We start from the raw sequence: 14,460 nt of genomic DNA, 5'->3' as shown, positions 1-14,460 counted from the left end.
GAGTGACAAATATAATGCACGACATTTTTTATGTACTTCAACCACGGTATTTTCAGTGCGTGATCAGCACTACAGCAGTCCTGTACAATGGCTCTGTTAAAACACTTTTCCAGTTACCACTGCTATTGAATAAAATTCCTAAATACGAGAAAGTTGATGTTTGAGGTAAAATCTCATTTCCTATTGGAAATTTGCGCCCCTTGGCTAACTTTCGACCAGCTTTCATTACGTACGTTTTACCCATGTTAATTAAAAAGACCCAAATTCTCCATAAAATTTACAAATGTATCTAAAAGGTCCTGATGAGCGTTGGGGGTGCGGGCCATAAGCACCGCGTCATCCGCATACAATAATACTGGTACTGGCCTATTACGATTTGAGGCAGGTCAATACATGAGTCCACAAGGGTACTGCCCAAGCCATTGATCTACAAATTAAATAAAAACGGCGCGAGTACGCACTACTGGCGGACCCCCTTCTTAATGTCAACTGGGCTCGTGCATTCGCCATTCACACCATATCGAATCTTGGCATAACTCATTGAGTACAAGTATCTAAGAAAATAGACGATGGCACAGTCAACACCCATTGAGGCCATAATAGACCAGAGTTTATCATGGGCGACACAGTCGAATGCGGAGGACAAGTCCACAAACGCCAGGAACAGATTGCCCCCCTTTTATTTGTGTGTACTTGCTCACTAGCAAATTCAAATTGATGGCCTGCTCTGTGGCCCAAACACCCTGGAGAAAGCCATATTGAAAGTTGGACAGAATATTGTTACAATCTGCCCGCTCCTGTAGTCTGTCCAGCACAATATGACGCACCACCTTAACCAGCGAATCCAGCAAGGAGAGGAGTCTATAATGTGCGGGCCAGTTGTGGTCTCCCTTTTTAAATTTTGGCACAATATGCGATTCCGACCAAGACACTGGAAAACCAGCTTCCCGAAAAGACTTAAGGACCAGGGTCAGGAGAGGGGCCCAGAAATCATTGTTGTCCTTAAAGATGTCAATCGGGATCCCATCGGGGACAGGTGCCTTTCATCCCTTGCTGGCTCCAAGTGCCCAAATCACCTCCTCCAATGTGAAGTTAAAATCGAAATATTTACACAAAAGAGAAGGCCCAAGCGCCGGACCAAGATGGCCGCGTAAAACCTCGGCTCCGCCACTACCGTCCCCTAATCCTAATATCCGGCAAACTATCCTGTTCTTGAGGATCGGTGCCTGAGAGTACTACGATAGCGGTGCAGATTACTGAAACTCCGGTCTCCGGACGTCGCCGGAAACCTAAGGTGCATACCTCAAGACATCGGGCCTGGCTGCGGCCGGGGACTGGAGTGCCGCGGGAGCCGACCGGAAGTACAATGTCATCGGCGGGCTTGACCGGAGGTCCTCGGTCGAGCTGAAATCGCCGCCCGACTTCTGGATTGAACTCCTGTGTTGCCGAGGAGGGGGCGCCCCACCCGCCCTTGCACCCGTTCGCCTCCGGGGGTCGGGAGTGGAGGAAAGAAGCCTTGGAAACGCTGCAGCGTCTATGCAGGTGGCACCGCTGTATGGTGAAAGGACCGCTGCGGGAACGCAGGCGGAGATGGGGTGAGTGACTCTGGATTCCCCCTCCCCGCCGTCCTCTCTCTCCCCCCCCCCCCCCGGCAGTGAGGAGAGTGGGTGGAGCGGCTGCGATCGGTGGCCTTCCGATGCCCCGCCGTGCCTGCGGACCGACTGATATCGTCCAAGAGCGCACTGCAGTGCTCGGCATCAGGGGCCCTCGGAGCAGAGTAGTGTCTGGGAAACCACAATGAAAGGCACTTTCAGTGAGGGCTGCATTACAGGGCCTGGGGGGAGGGGGGGGGGGGAGGCACTAAAGGGGCGGCTGGGACGTGAACAGAGACCTCTACGCCAGCTGATCCCAGACATACAAGGGAACTGCAGCCCTCCCCCCAGCGACCCAGGCAGAGACATAACGATGTGCAGTGAACAGGTATCAGGGGTTAGTGTACTCAGTTGGAATGTGAATGGACTTGGAGACAAAATAAAGAGAGGTATGGTCAACCAGTTTATTAGACGCCATGCCCCCGACGTGATCCTCCTTCAAGAAACGCACCTTATAGGAAATAAATGTATGGCTTTACATAGAGGAGGGTATAAGCTTGTGGCACACGCGGGCTTTACCTCTGGATCGCGAGGGGTAGGAATACTAAACAAAAACTCATTCCCTTTCACAATACAAGCCACATGGCAAGACAAAAGGGGCAGATATATAGGGGTCTCGGGCCAGTGGGAAGGTAAGACAGCCACATTTGTCTCGGTTTACGTACCACCTGGTCTACAGACCGAAACGTTCAAAGATATGGGTTCGATCTTCTTGTCATTTCCGCTGGGAATTCTGACACTGGGAAGCGACTTCAATGCTGTGATGACCGGAGACCTCGACCGACATCCGCCACGTGTTATTAGACCGGCTATGGGGTGGCTGTCAGAATTTTTAGATACCGTGGGGATGGTAGATGGCTGGCGAATACATAACCCGGATAAAATACAATTTACCCATGTATCTAGCGCACATTACAGTTTATCACGAATATACTACATCCTTGTCCCGGCGGCACAGGCTCACGCTATCCGCGAGGTGCGTCATCTGGGACGGGGCATCTCAGATCACTCCTCTGTGTGGCTGAAGATGGACTTTGGACGCCGTAGCAATGGCAGGGTGGCCCCTATTAATCTGTGGTATTTGAAAGACCCGGCTACCCGTGATAGTATAGGCAAAGCCAGGGATAACTACTTTCAAGAGAATGAGGGTACAGTTGACTCCGCACAGAATCTATGGGAGGCATACAAGACAGTTATTCTGGGTAAAACCCTATCGCTGATAGCGGGGAAAAAGCGTGAAAGGCAGGCGGAATTGGAAAGAGCAGAGGAAGTGATAAAATCAGAAGAGGACCTGACACAGGCTGTGACCCCGGAAGGGCTTCATCTTCTGAGGTTACGGCAAGATGAGTTCAACAGTATTGCTAGAGATAGAGCCAGGGCGCAGAGTAGAAGGGTCCAGGGCAAAATTTATAAACATGGGGATAAGGCCGGGAAGCTGATTGCGTGGCTAGACAGGCGGGAATGGGCCTCGAGATTGGTACCTGAGATACAGGGGAAAGACTCCAGTCCCATAACAGACCCGCAAGCCATAGCGGACACGTTTGCGGACTATTTTCACACAGTGTATAGTACTAATGGCAAGTTCTCCGAAGTAGCAAATTGCGAGATGCTAAAAGATATTAGACTCCCCACGCTCTCAGACGAAAACAGGAGCTACCTAGAGTCACAGTTGGCGGATGAGGAGGTAGCGCAGGCAATCAGGGGTGTAAATTCGGGCAAAGCCACGGGCCCCAACGGAATACCCATTGAGCTGTATAAACTCAGACCTAATAAACTGGCCCCCTACTTCCGCTCCATGTTGGAGGCTCCCATATGATCAACGGGTGGCTAATATTGTAGTCATCTATAAGGAAGGTAAACCCAGAACCAGCTGCGCCTCCTACAGGCCGATATCACTTCTAAATGTGGAGCCCAAAGTACTAGCAAAATTACTGCCCACTCGACTGATTAAAGTCATCAACACCCTAGTTCACCCAGATCAGTCGGGCTTTATGGCCCATCGTAATACGGCCCTTAACCTGCGTAGGCTACATGGAGTATTGAGTAGAACACCTACCATACTGAAACTGGCAGCTTTAGTATCCTTAGACGCTACTATGGCATTCGACATGGTTGAATGGCCCTATCTATTTGCGGTTCTGGATAGATTGGGATTTGGCCCGGAGTTTATAGGTTGGATTCGCCTCCTGTATTCCGGCCCGATGGCTCGGGTGGTAGTAAACAATCGTAAATCCCCAGACTTCCAACTGAGCAGGGGCGCTAGACAGGGATGTCCCCTGTCTCCGCTCCTCTTTGCACTGGCATTGGAGCCGCTGGTTGCCTGGGTCAGGCAAGACATATCTATCCGCGGAATGCGGTGGTCACAGGATTGGGAGGACAAGGTCTCCCTATATGCAGACGACATTCTACTTTACTTAACTAACCCGAGATCATCACTGATATGCCTCCTAGATGTGCTGAAGGCATTCGGAAGATACTCCGGATTCGCTATCAACTGGTCCAAATCAGTAATGTACATCCTTCAGGTAGACCCGCCTGCCATACCGCTAAGTTGCCCGATTCAGATCGCAGATGAGGGTTTCCAGTATCTCGGTATATATGTGCCATTAGATTCGAAACTCTCCTTCACCCGAAACCTAGTACCACCCTTGCAGAGACTTAGGAAGGATGTAGCGCACTGGAGATCCCTTCCGCTCTCCATGTTGGGAAGGGCGGTTCTTTTTAAAATGATGGCTCTGCCTCGTTTCTTATATGCCCTCCAGAATGCAATGGACCCGGTTCCAGCGTCCTATTTCAGAGAGATCGAGAGTCTCCAGAGGCAGCTCCTCTGGGATGGCAGGCCCCGCATAGCATTCTCAAAGTTGACGCTTAATTGGTATGATGGGGGGGGGAGGGGAGAAATCGGTCTTCCCGACCTAAAGAAATATTATTGGACGTCCCAACTGGCAGCAATAAACCAGGGGGTCTACGGTCGTCTGGATGATCCCGGATACGCCATGAATAGGTGGCTGCTCCCGGGGGGGGGGCGCAAATATACAAGGGCGTTATACGCCAAACCCCACAGTTTCCCACTGACTGGCCCAACAGCAAATGCAGACTTGGCACACAGTCAACAGGCACCTGAAGTGGGAGGGGAAACTCACCCTGGCCACACCACTGTGGAGCTCGGAGAAACTCGGGAACCTCTGGAAGTCCAGAGGTTTCGACAAATGGGACCTTATAGAGATCTCGCGAATCAAAGATATTTGGGGGGGAAGTAACGGTTCAGCCTTTTGTGTCGCTAATATACAGGAAGTTGATCAACAATATGGAAGATCCCTTACTGACCCTTAAGGAAAAATGGAATAGTGACGGATTAGAACTTAATGAGGAAGACTGGCAGGAGGCGATTTCTTCCCCACGAATGGTTGCAGCTTAAAATACTCCACAGGACCTATGTAACGGGGACCTGCCTGCTCCGAATGCGACGAGCAGAAAGCGGGGAGTGCAGAATGGGTTGTGGGGAGCTGGGCACTTTCATCCATATACTGTGGCATTGTCCTAGGATACAATCGTACTGGAGGGACATAAATCACATACTGCGGGCGGTATTGGGGGTAAGCTTGCAGCCAGAAGCGCGAATGTGCATACTGAATGTCTGGGAACCGACGGATCTCAACACCTACACTACACAATGGGCCACTCTGGGCTATATGATAGCAAAAAGGAACATAGGCAGCTCTGGGTCTCTAGTCAGCCGCCTCAGGTGGGGAGGTGGAAGGAAGATCTAGACTGGTGCATGTACCGGGAGAAATCAGTCTACGTGGCGAGAGGGTGCCCTGGGAAATGGAAATATGTGTGGGAAGCGTGGAACTGCTACAGAGGCAACATCTGTCCCCCGCCTGCTCAGCAGAGGTACACAGAGAATCACGAAACCCCTTGATTTACGCAACATAATGTCTGTAATGTAATTTGCAAAGTGTATAATGCCACTGAGAAACGAAACTGTCGCTATACTGTAGTTAATTGATGTGTATTGGTCGAACTGTTCAAATAAAGAGTAGGCCCAGGGGAGACATCTCTTAACCCGGCCACAGAGTTATCTTGATCTTTTTCAGCCGAGCCCATATATAATTTCACAAAATGGACCACCCATTCTTTTTCTGTAATTGCTGCCTCTATTCTGGGTTTATCATCGTCACAACAAAAGGGAGAATTCACAACACGCCAAAATAACTTAGAATCTTTGTTCTGGCTTGCTTTCTGCAGATGGTCCCAAGCCTCCTCTTTAAGAACCTTTATGCGATGGTTTAGTGCTAGTTTATAAGCCCGCCTACAATTTTGTACTTCTAGGTTATTCCTAGGAAACTCTTTCAAGGCCCTCTTTAATTTATTGTGTGCAAGAGTGCATGCATGGTCAAACCACCCTTGCTTTTTCATTACCCCTCTAGTCTGGTTAATAGTCAGCCCAGCACTAATCTCCTTGCTGATGTGTCCAAAAGCCTCCATGACCGTACTAGCGTCAGCAGTCTCATCCAAACAGACCTCAAAAGCCCTACTCTGTTACATAAGAATTTGCTGTCAAAATCGGGATGGGTCAACCATGGACCAGCGCAGGGCAAACCCGTTCGAACGGAAGAGTACTATGTTCTCCGCAGCAAGGGTGGATTGCCCTTGGCCAGGCTTATTCTGAATACGAATATTCAATACAATACTCTGTGGAAAATGATCACTCATTACAATGTTATGTAGTATAAAGTTAACTAGTGCAGAGTAACGTTTGGGAAATAAAAGGAAATCAATGACACTCCTACCCCTGCTATCATCAAATGTTTAGGGTACTACCACCGGGCTGCCTCCAAGTTCGTTACTAAAACCTAGATTGTATTTAAAGAGCAGCTCATTAAGTTTCTCCCCATACCCTGAATGAACAAAATGGGAGACGCCGTCACCCAATGGAGAGATCATGCCACAGACTTTATCAGCCAACAATAGACAAGGTTGGATGTTAAAGTCGCCCCCCAAAGCAAGATTTTATCATTTAAACCCTTATCCAGAATAGTTCCCAATTCCTCATCCAGTTGGCACAGTGTGTCCAAGTTACAAGCATTACTATAAAAATTAACTAATATCAACGAAATAGAGGTCATGCAATCAACCTGGACAATTTGGTAAAACGGGTTAGATGGATTTACTGTTACACTATTGGAGGCCAATGTATTAGATACATAAACACAGAGGCTGCCCTTTGATCTACCGTGACTGGATGGAATGGCTCGAGAGTGGAAGGTCTTAAAACCATTAAGATGTATAGGGTCATTGGAAATATAAGGAGTCAAACCAACAACATGCACATGACACAGTTTAAAGCACAAATGCAATCATGCCGTTTTCTCAAATAAAATATGATAATATATCCTTTCAGTTTTACATTTGACTGTGCACAGGTGTCAAATGCAATAAATATTAGAAAAATGTGCTGCACCACACACAAGTCGACATAAGGCAGGTCAACCAAACTTCTGAGTACATACAACTATAACCCAGTACACACCTTGAAAACCTGTACACTTTGTGCGTGCTTTATAAATGCGATCGCACAAAAACCGTTTAAAATAATTTTAATACATACATACAGGTTGCTTTACTAGGAGTCTAGGGGGCATTTACTTCAAGGAAATAAAAGACTTTACATTGAATTTACTGAACACTGAGCTTTTCATGTCTATTCATTACTAATTAAATCTCTATGAATCCTAGTGAGGTTCAGCAGCTGGACATCCGAAAACGAATGTGTGATATTCTGGTACCAAGTTAACAGAAGGAACGGAGGGTATTTTCCTGGTGGCAACTTGCGACTGTGAAGGAAGTGGGCATGCTGTTCACGTCTGTTGATCTACATACAAAACAAAAACATGGCCATTTGATTTAATTACCATACCTTGAGGACGGCGCTTGTATCTTCGGAAGTTAGTGAATTTAAAGTCGGCCACTTCGTCCTCGTCTATGGTTTGACCCAGAGACAGCAGGCTCACCCGCCTCATCTTCAGCAGCTTGGGTGAACTTTCACGCACTGTGCTTCCTACATCCAAAACTACGTCCCCAGACATAACGGATGGAACCACTTTCTTAAAAAAATCCATCCTGCTTTTCTCGAACTACATTCCAAGCGTGGTCTGAAATCGGCAGCCCGAGGCGACCACGAACACACGCCCAAGTGCCTGTGCAAACTTCCTCCAAGAGCTACGCGTGCTGCTTTACATAGTGACGTCACGCAGGGCCTAGGCGGTGCCAGACAGCACGCGGGTCAGGAGCCAGATGCTGGGAGGAAGATTCTGAAGCCACACTGGCTGTGCAAACTGATAACGACGGCAGCTGAAGACATACATGCAATATGTGCTAAAGGTAAGTACGCCTATAAAAGAATCTAGTACAAAGTGCCTACCATGGCCGACCCAATCAAGAGACAGCCTGCAAAGCTTTAAGAGTTTATGGGTGTATATATTCTCTAATAAAACAAGTTCAGTTTGGCTGTGTTGATAAAGTCCAGCTCGCACGCAGTAACAGGGTGGAGAATGGGCCTGCTTGCAAAGATAATGCTTATCACACGTACTGCTCTTTGCACTATATTTGCAGCCACACTACCCGGTCTTCATTATTTGTTTCTTATGATGAATGGATTGCTGTGTTACCATCACCCTCAAGACGTGAATGGGACTTTAACCAGCTTACACAATTACATCACTGTTTTAGGAACCCTGCTGGGTAATTAGGGTGCAGATTTCCAACATTACCGCACGAACATTGAAGAGATGGATTTAGCATTTAGGAACACATACTAAAAGCAACGTCCCAATTTTCACGCTGATAATCTGCTTTAATGTGTACACTTATAGGAGAAAACACCCTAGTTGGAACTGGGACATTGGTCAAATGACACTGCGAAGCAGCGAGGTGATGCAGCATAGTGCTGGTTGGCGATGGACTGGTGTGCTCAGCAGGAGGAATGCTCCACAACACGAGAGGCTGCCCCCAGAAACATCAGAAAATGTAGCGCAAATGGTGGGGATATGACGGTTTGTTATAATAATTATGAGGTATGCATATTACGTGGCTGTATGAAACATACAGTAGTGACAGTCTTGTGCGTTTGTAATCAACTGCTCATGAAAAAATAATTTTATAAAAAAGTATTTCCCCGTAAAAGTTTATTTCCAACTAATTCAGTTGCTAAAAAACCCGAAAAACAATACTATTCAGATACTGATACACGTATGATCATCAAGCGTTTCAGTGGCTAAAAATAAAAGGTCCGAGACTAAAGCTAGCAGGGAGTGAACGATGATAGGATGCTGGGCGGTGCACCGAAAAAGTAATACCTAAGAAATGTAGAAAAAAAAATGGAATAGAGTGGGCTAGAAAGCCTTAAACAGAGTAAAGGTGAAATACAACTAAATGCATACATAAATAAAAGTTACCTTTATATTCTGGCCAGAACCCCTGGTTTCTTTCCTATACGTCTAGTGGGTCTGACCCCTTGTCTAAAGATGCAGACACCCACTTCTAAAAGTAGTTAACCAAGAAAGTGCACAGTGATGAGGGAACATTACAAAAAACCCAAGGTTTTTGTTTTTTAAAGTTGTAATTTTGAGGAGCTTGAAATGCTGCCCTGATGCCGCCCCTCGAGGCAAAAAACTAGCAATAATGATGAAGTACTCCCACAGCTTGAGGGAGCACTCTGACAGTCACACCATTTTCTACCCAGTCACTGTATTGACTAGGCTGATAACTCGTGGTTGGTGGAAGACACTGGTAGTTTTAGCATTAGAAAAACCATGCTGGCTGTCTCAGACTACCCTTAAGGCACATTTCTAAAGCAAACGAAAGATGAAGCCCTATGAGACTGCCAATTACCTACCGATAAAGTTTAAACACAGTGAAGACAATATCCTCAAGCTTAGATGTTTTTAGCTGAACCTTGACTCTGTAGTGCACCTCTACTTCTTATACTGCACTATTGGACGTTTTTAAATGTCTGTTAGTGCGACCTCTAACTCCTTTTGACCTGGTTATCAAAGGCGATTTGATTTTCGAGTCCATATACAAAATGTTGATGATCTGCAAACTTGCAAACCTCCATTCCATACGGACCCCATCAACACGTATTTCAGAGTCTCAGCCCTCCTTGGAATGGGTTTAAGGGTGCCATGTTGTTACAAAAGTATGGTCCATAGAAGTAATCAGGGTTAATATTGCAAGCACAACCATCTTGTTCATGACACCAAGTATACAACCATCGAACTTGCCATGTGAAAATTATTTTGAAATAGCATGAATTATACCCTATTGCTCTAACAACAAAAACGTGTAATTATAATTCTTCCCCATAAGTTATATTAATATAGGTCTTAGAAAATGAAACTCAAAATTATATTTCAGTCTATACAATTAACCTTGCACAGCACTAAATTCTACAAACCACAGTACATTTCGATCAGTGAACATTGCAATACAGTTTGCTTGGAAGAACTATTTTACCAAAGAACAACCTAAAACTAACGGCAAATCATTCACCATTTAAAAGTCACAAGCTTCATCTAATGTCTCCATGCAGGTTACACAGTCACTAGCAATGCCATACAAGTTCCATGAATTTTTTCTTCCTAGAAGAAAAAATTCAAGCCAGACTCAGAATGAATACCAAAAGGAGATTTGTACATTTAAAAGGAAAAACCATTTGGCTTCCAGCTGATATACCCGTCTCTCACGAATTTCTTGTGTATTTTTCGAACAACTTCTGATCGCAAAAAATTTAAGTTTAATTGCCCCAATGGGTTTCTCCGATACAACTGATATTTTTTGAATCGCCAACAACATTTACCCTTAACTCCAAAACGAGAGCCCTGCTTCCAACATATAGTGGGGCAAAACAGAAGCTGTTATATACACACACAACAGAACTTGATAATTAATGAAGTTACTTTAATTTGATTACTCGCATACCAGTCCACATTCGTGTCCACACAACAGAACACCTCGTATAACAGCAGGATTGTTTTTTTTTTTTAGGTCTAGCCTAGCGCAGCGCGCATTTGCTGCTCTGCGAGGCTTCTTGTAACTGCTCTGTGTGGGTCTGATTGTTCCCCACGCATTGTGTTGGCTTTTGCGTTTGTCTTTCAATAATGAACGCACGCAAATGGCTAAAGGCGGGTGCATGTCCCACCTCTTTTGTAATGTTCACTCCCACGGCGTTTTGCCTGCGGGAGTGAGCGCAGCGCACAGGGTGGCAGCTGCATTCCTCGTGGGACAGGTTACGATCTGCTTGTTTTGCATGCGTTAGCACATGAAACCTGATCTATTGACTTCTTTTGTGTAATACACTGATACCTCCAAGCGAAAGTACACTTTGTAATTCTTGCTTACTCATCTTTTAAAATGGAAAGCAATCAGTTTCCCGGTCGAAATTGATTTAAAAATACGAAAATATGCTATTTTTACTGATTCTTAAAGTCACTGCTGCCTGAACATTAGCCGACAGGATTGGTACCACAGGGTATTACAGTAATATGGGGTGCGCTGTCCCTATATAGCTGCCAATCTGCTCATGTTTGTACCATCTTGCCAATCTTCTCAGGTGACTATTTTTTTTCATGCGGCTGTTTATATGGTTAAATCCTGACCGGTGCAGAAGCATCTATCAGTCAAATAATTGTTCAAATTCAGAATTTATATATTTCTTCACCAAATCAAGGATAAACCAGCAGACATGAGTGGAAATAATATGCTCAAACACAGACACTGATGTTAAAAATTGAATAATGCAATACAATGAGCCCTAACTCTATTTATTCCCTGACTCTGTGGATGAAGTTACATTGTCATTATCCAGGATACGAGTCCCATTGGTCGGCTCACACCGACACCCCGGACTCCAACCCCCCCCGCTACTCACTGGTTTCATTGCGGCACAAGGTGCGCCAATATTTACATTTGTTTTGTGTACTTTTATATAGCCCAAACCATGCCCAACAAGCTATCGGAGCGCTTTACAAATATAGGGTCGAACTGGGATCACAATTAGGTTTGGGCACTTCAAAACAAGCATTTGCAATGCAATAGGTCTCGCATCTACGAAACTCTCGTAAATGCGAGACCTATTGCATTGCAAACGCATGTTTCAGGTTTGAGTTCAAAATGGCTCACTTTTTCCAGTATTAAGTAATAAATGGAGAACCAGTCATTCCAAGATCTTTGCAAATTAAGTATGAGGCCCATCCAACTCAAGAGCCTGTATAGAGTTTGACAGCCAACGAGTATTTAAGATGGGGGAGGGCACGGTCCTCCAACTGCCTACGTTGTGTTGAGACTGAGGGATCCTTCTTTCACCCGATCTGGGAATGCAGCCCCCATAACAGTCATAGTGGAGGGAGGTGGCTTCGAAGTTTGACACCGTACTAGGAGTGCGGGTCCCAGTCACCCCACAATTTATGTTACTAGTGGTGCAGAGTGAGGTGGCCCTTGCCAGTTGACAACAATTCTGTGAGCTAGGCTTCACACTTGCAAAGAAGGATTCAGGTAAAGGGTTTTGGGGGGGGGGGGGGGGGGGGGGGGGGAGGGTGCGGCGGGGGTCTCCCAACCCAACTAAGGGCCAATCGAAGATCAACATGATGCACTGTATGCAGGCATAGAAGTTGGTTTAATAAGAAAAGGGCTGTACGGGGACATTTCAGAAGGTGTGGGGGGGGGTCAATGGAGGGGACAATACGAGCTAAAATGTGAAACCTGGGGATCCCTCCTCCCCCAAAGCCCCGTCAGGGAAGGGGGATACTTGGGGTGGCAGAGGACACTGGGGGCAGCCCGGGACATCGATGCCACAACTCCTAAAGCAAGACATGGAGGCAAATATTTCGATAAACAGGCACCACCTAGAGAGAACACATGCACATATGTGGGGTCGAAATAGGACTTCCTCTGACAGGGTTCAGGGGGGATGGGGGGGGGGGGGGGGGAGGGTGAAATCAAATATACACAATATGCTAGACAAACTGTACAATGAACATGGTTATGTTTTATTTGAGTTGTTTACAGTCTAAAACAAAGATTTAAAAAAAAAAAGAAAACAATCTTATACAAAATTGTAAATGAGATGGCAGTCTTATTGAGAATTTTTTTTATCTCTCTCGATCAGGCTGCCTGAATTCTTAAATGATTCTTCTCGTCTGGGAGCTTGAAAGACTAATGTAATGCCATCAAGTGTCGCCTGATCAATTTTCAACTTTCGATCATGATCTTTCTGTCTACATAGAGGGCCGATTATGGGCACAGTGCTAAATTTGGAAAATGTTACATTATATGCAAAAACACTTTTGCAGCTTGAGACTACTCTAGTATCACATGCTGAGCATCATCATGCAGTCTGACGGCTCAGCTTGAATAAGCATCTTATTTAAATGAAAAAGGGTTTTTGACCGATGGGGACTAGGACTTACACTTGTATCATACAAATGCAATCTTGCATGTTGTAATTTTTAAAGCAAAAGTACCTCATGGGATGCGCAAGAGTGGCAAATAATATACTATGATAGCACTCCAATTAACCAGGATAAGTAAAATTGGGTCGTGTATCTAGGACAGTGCCCATTTGTAATTTTGTTACAGGTAGGCAACCTTTCCTTTTTGCACTGTAAATGTTTAGTAGATGGACATGCTAGTGATAGATTGGAAATTAGTATACTCTACATGTGGAGTGAGTGGTACATCAACCATCAGAAATGCCTCTACAGCCAATGCAAAGTTCCATCATGATAGTCACTGTAAGAAGAGGATGAGGGAAACTTCTATGAGTAAATTCTGCGGAGTTCATCATTGTAGACTAATGCACCATTTGCAATAGAAACACTAGATTGACACACAAAACCTCCCAGAGAGTATGACAATTCACTTGCAAACCACTCCTGCTGTAGCCTCAAATCAAGACATGCAAGAATACATCATTCCTAATGAAATCGTTACGATTCTCTCAGTGTAGGCTACAAAAGGGAAATCCTGCTCTTAAAATACTTGGTCTCTTCACCGTTATAGGTGCCACTTTCTATTTCTTTTTGTTTTCACAATGTCGATATTCTCGCACTCAAACTTGTGTTTGTCAAGTGTGTTTGACTAGAAAATATCTTTGAAGAGTGACTGCGGTATTAACCGCTATAACAACTAAAGGCTTGTTTGTACCACTCTTGCACTGTAAACATTAATTCTGCTTACTAGTCAAAGTATGTGCAGAGATCTGTGGGTTCGTTCCACTGTGGTTACACTACTACCACCACCAATAAGCATTTGTGGCAGCCTATTTTAAAAGGTAACACTACAACAAATGATTTCCACCTGCCACAATGTAGAGCAGGGGTTCCCAATCTGGGGTGCCCGCACCCCCAGGGGGTGATATATGTCATTTCATGGTGTGCAACAAAGAGGGAAAGTATGTTTATATTTGCATATTTAAATGTGATATTACTTTTGTAGGGTTGCGAACAATAATCAAACATTTTGTAGGTGTACGGGGCATAGATAAGGTTGGGAACCCCTGATGTAGAGGTTCTGTTGTTGCTCTGAATGGGCTGGGTCGTGGAAATAGGAGTCTGTTGAGTGTCACCAGATGTCACCTTATTACCGTAGAGGAAGGACATTCTGCATACCTTCTATTTTACGTTTGTTTGTAAAGATTTAATTGGTCAGAATAGGTTTTTTCCAGTACAAGAAAGCACACCTAGTAACCTCCCTGTCGCTCGTGTAGAAGGGCCTCTTTAATGGATCCCTTTTGATAGTGGGCCATTGA

The 14,460-nt window shown here is 45.4% G+C and overlaps 1 protein-coding gene across 16 annotated transcripts in view; it reads right to left on the bottom strand.

Annotated features, from left to right (window-relative positions):
* FRYL (FRY like transcription coactivator) overlaps window positions 1-14,460 on the bottom strand; it is a 2,516,714-nt gene that overhangs the window by 2,341,319 nt on the left and 160,935 nt on the right. For 4 of the 16 annotated variants that reach the window (XM_085642116.1, XM_085642119.1, XM_085642117.1 and 1 more), the window contains exon 1: window positions 7,573-7,892. The exons of 8 other annotated variants lie outside the window; for them this stretch is intronic. In XM_085642116.1, coding sequence (XP_085498242.1) covers window positions 7,573-7,774 — 202 coding nt within the window. In that variant the 5' untranslated portion in view covers window positions 7,775-7,892. Of the gene's footprint in view, window positions 1-7,572; window positions 7,898-14,460 lie in introns of those variants that run through there. 4 more of the 16 variants (XM_085642121.1, XM_085642122.1, XM_085642135.1 and 1 more) reach the window with 2 other exon arrangements.

Source organism: Triturus cristatus, chromosome 2_2, assembly GCF_964204655.1.
Source record: "Triturus cristatus chromosome 2_2, aTriCri1.1, whole genome shotgun sequence".
Classification (NCBI taxonomy): Eukaryota; Metazoa; Chordata; class Amphibia; order Caudata; family Salamandridae; genus Triturus; species Triturus cristatus.
This window is presented reverse-complemented; position numbering and strand designations above follow the sequence as displayed.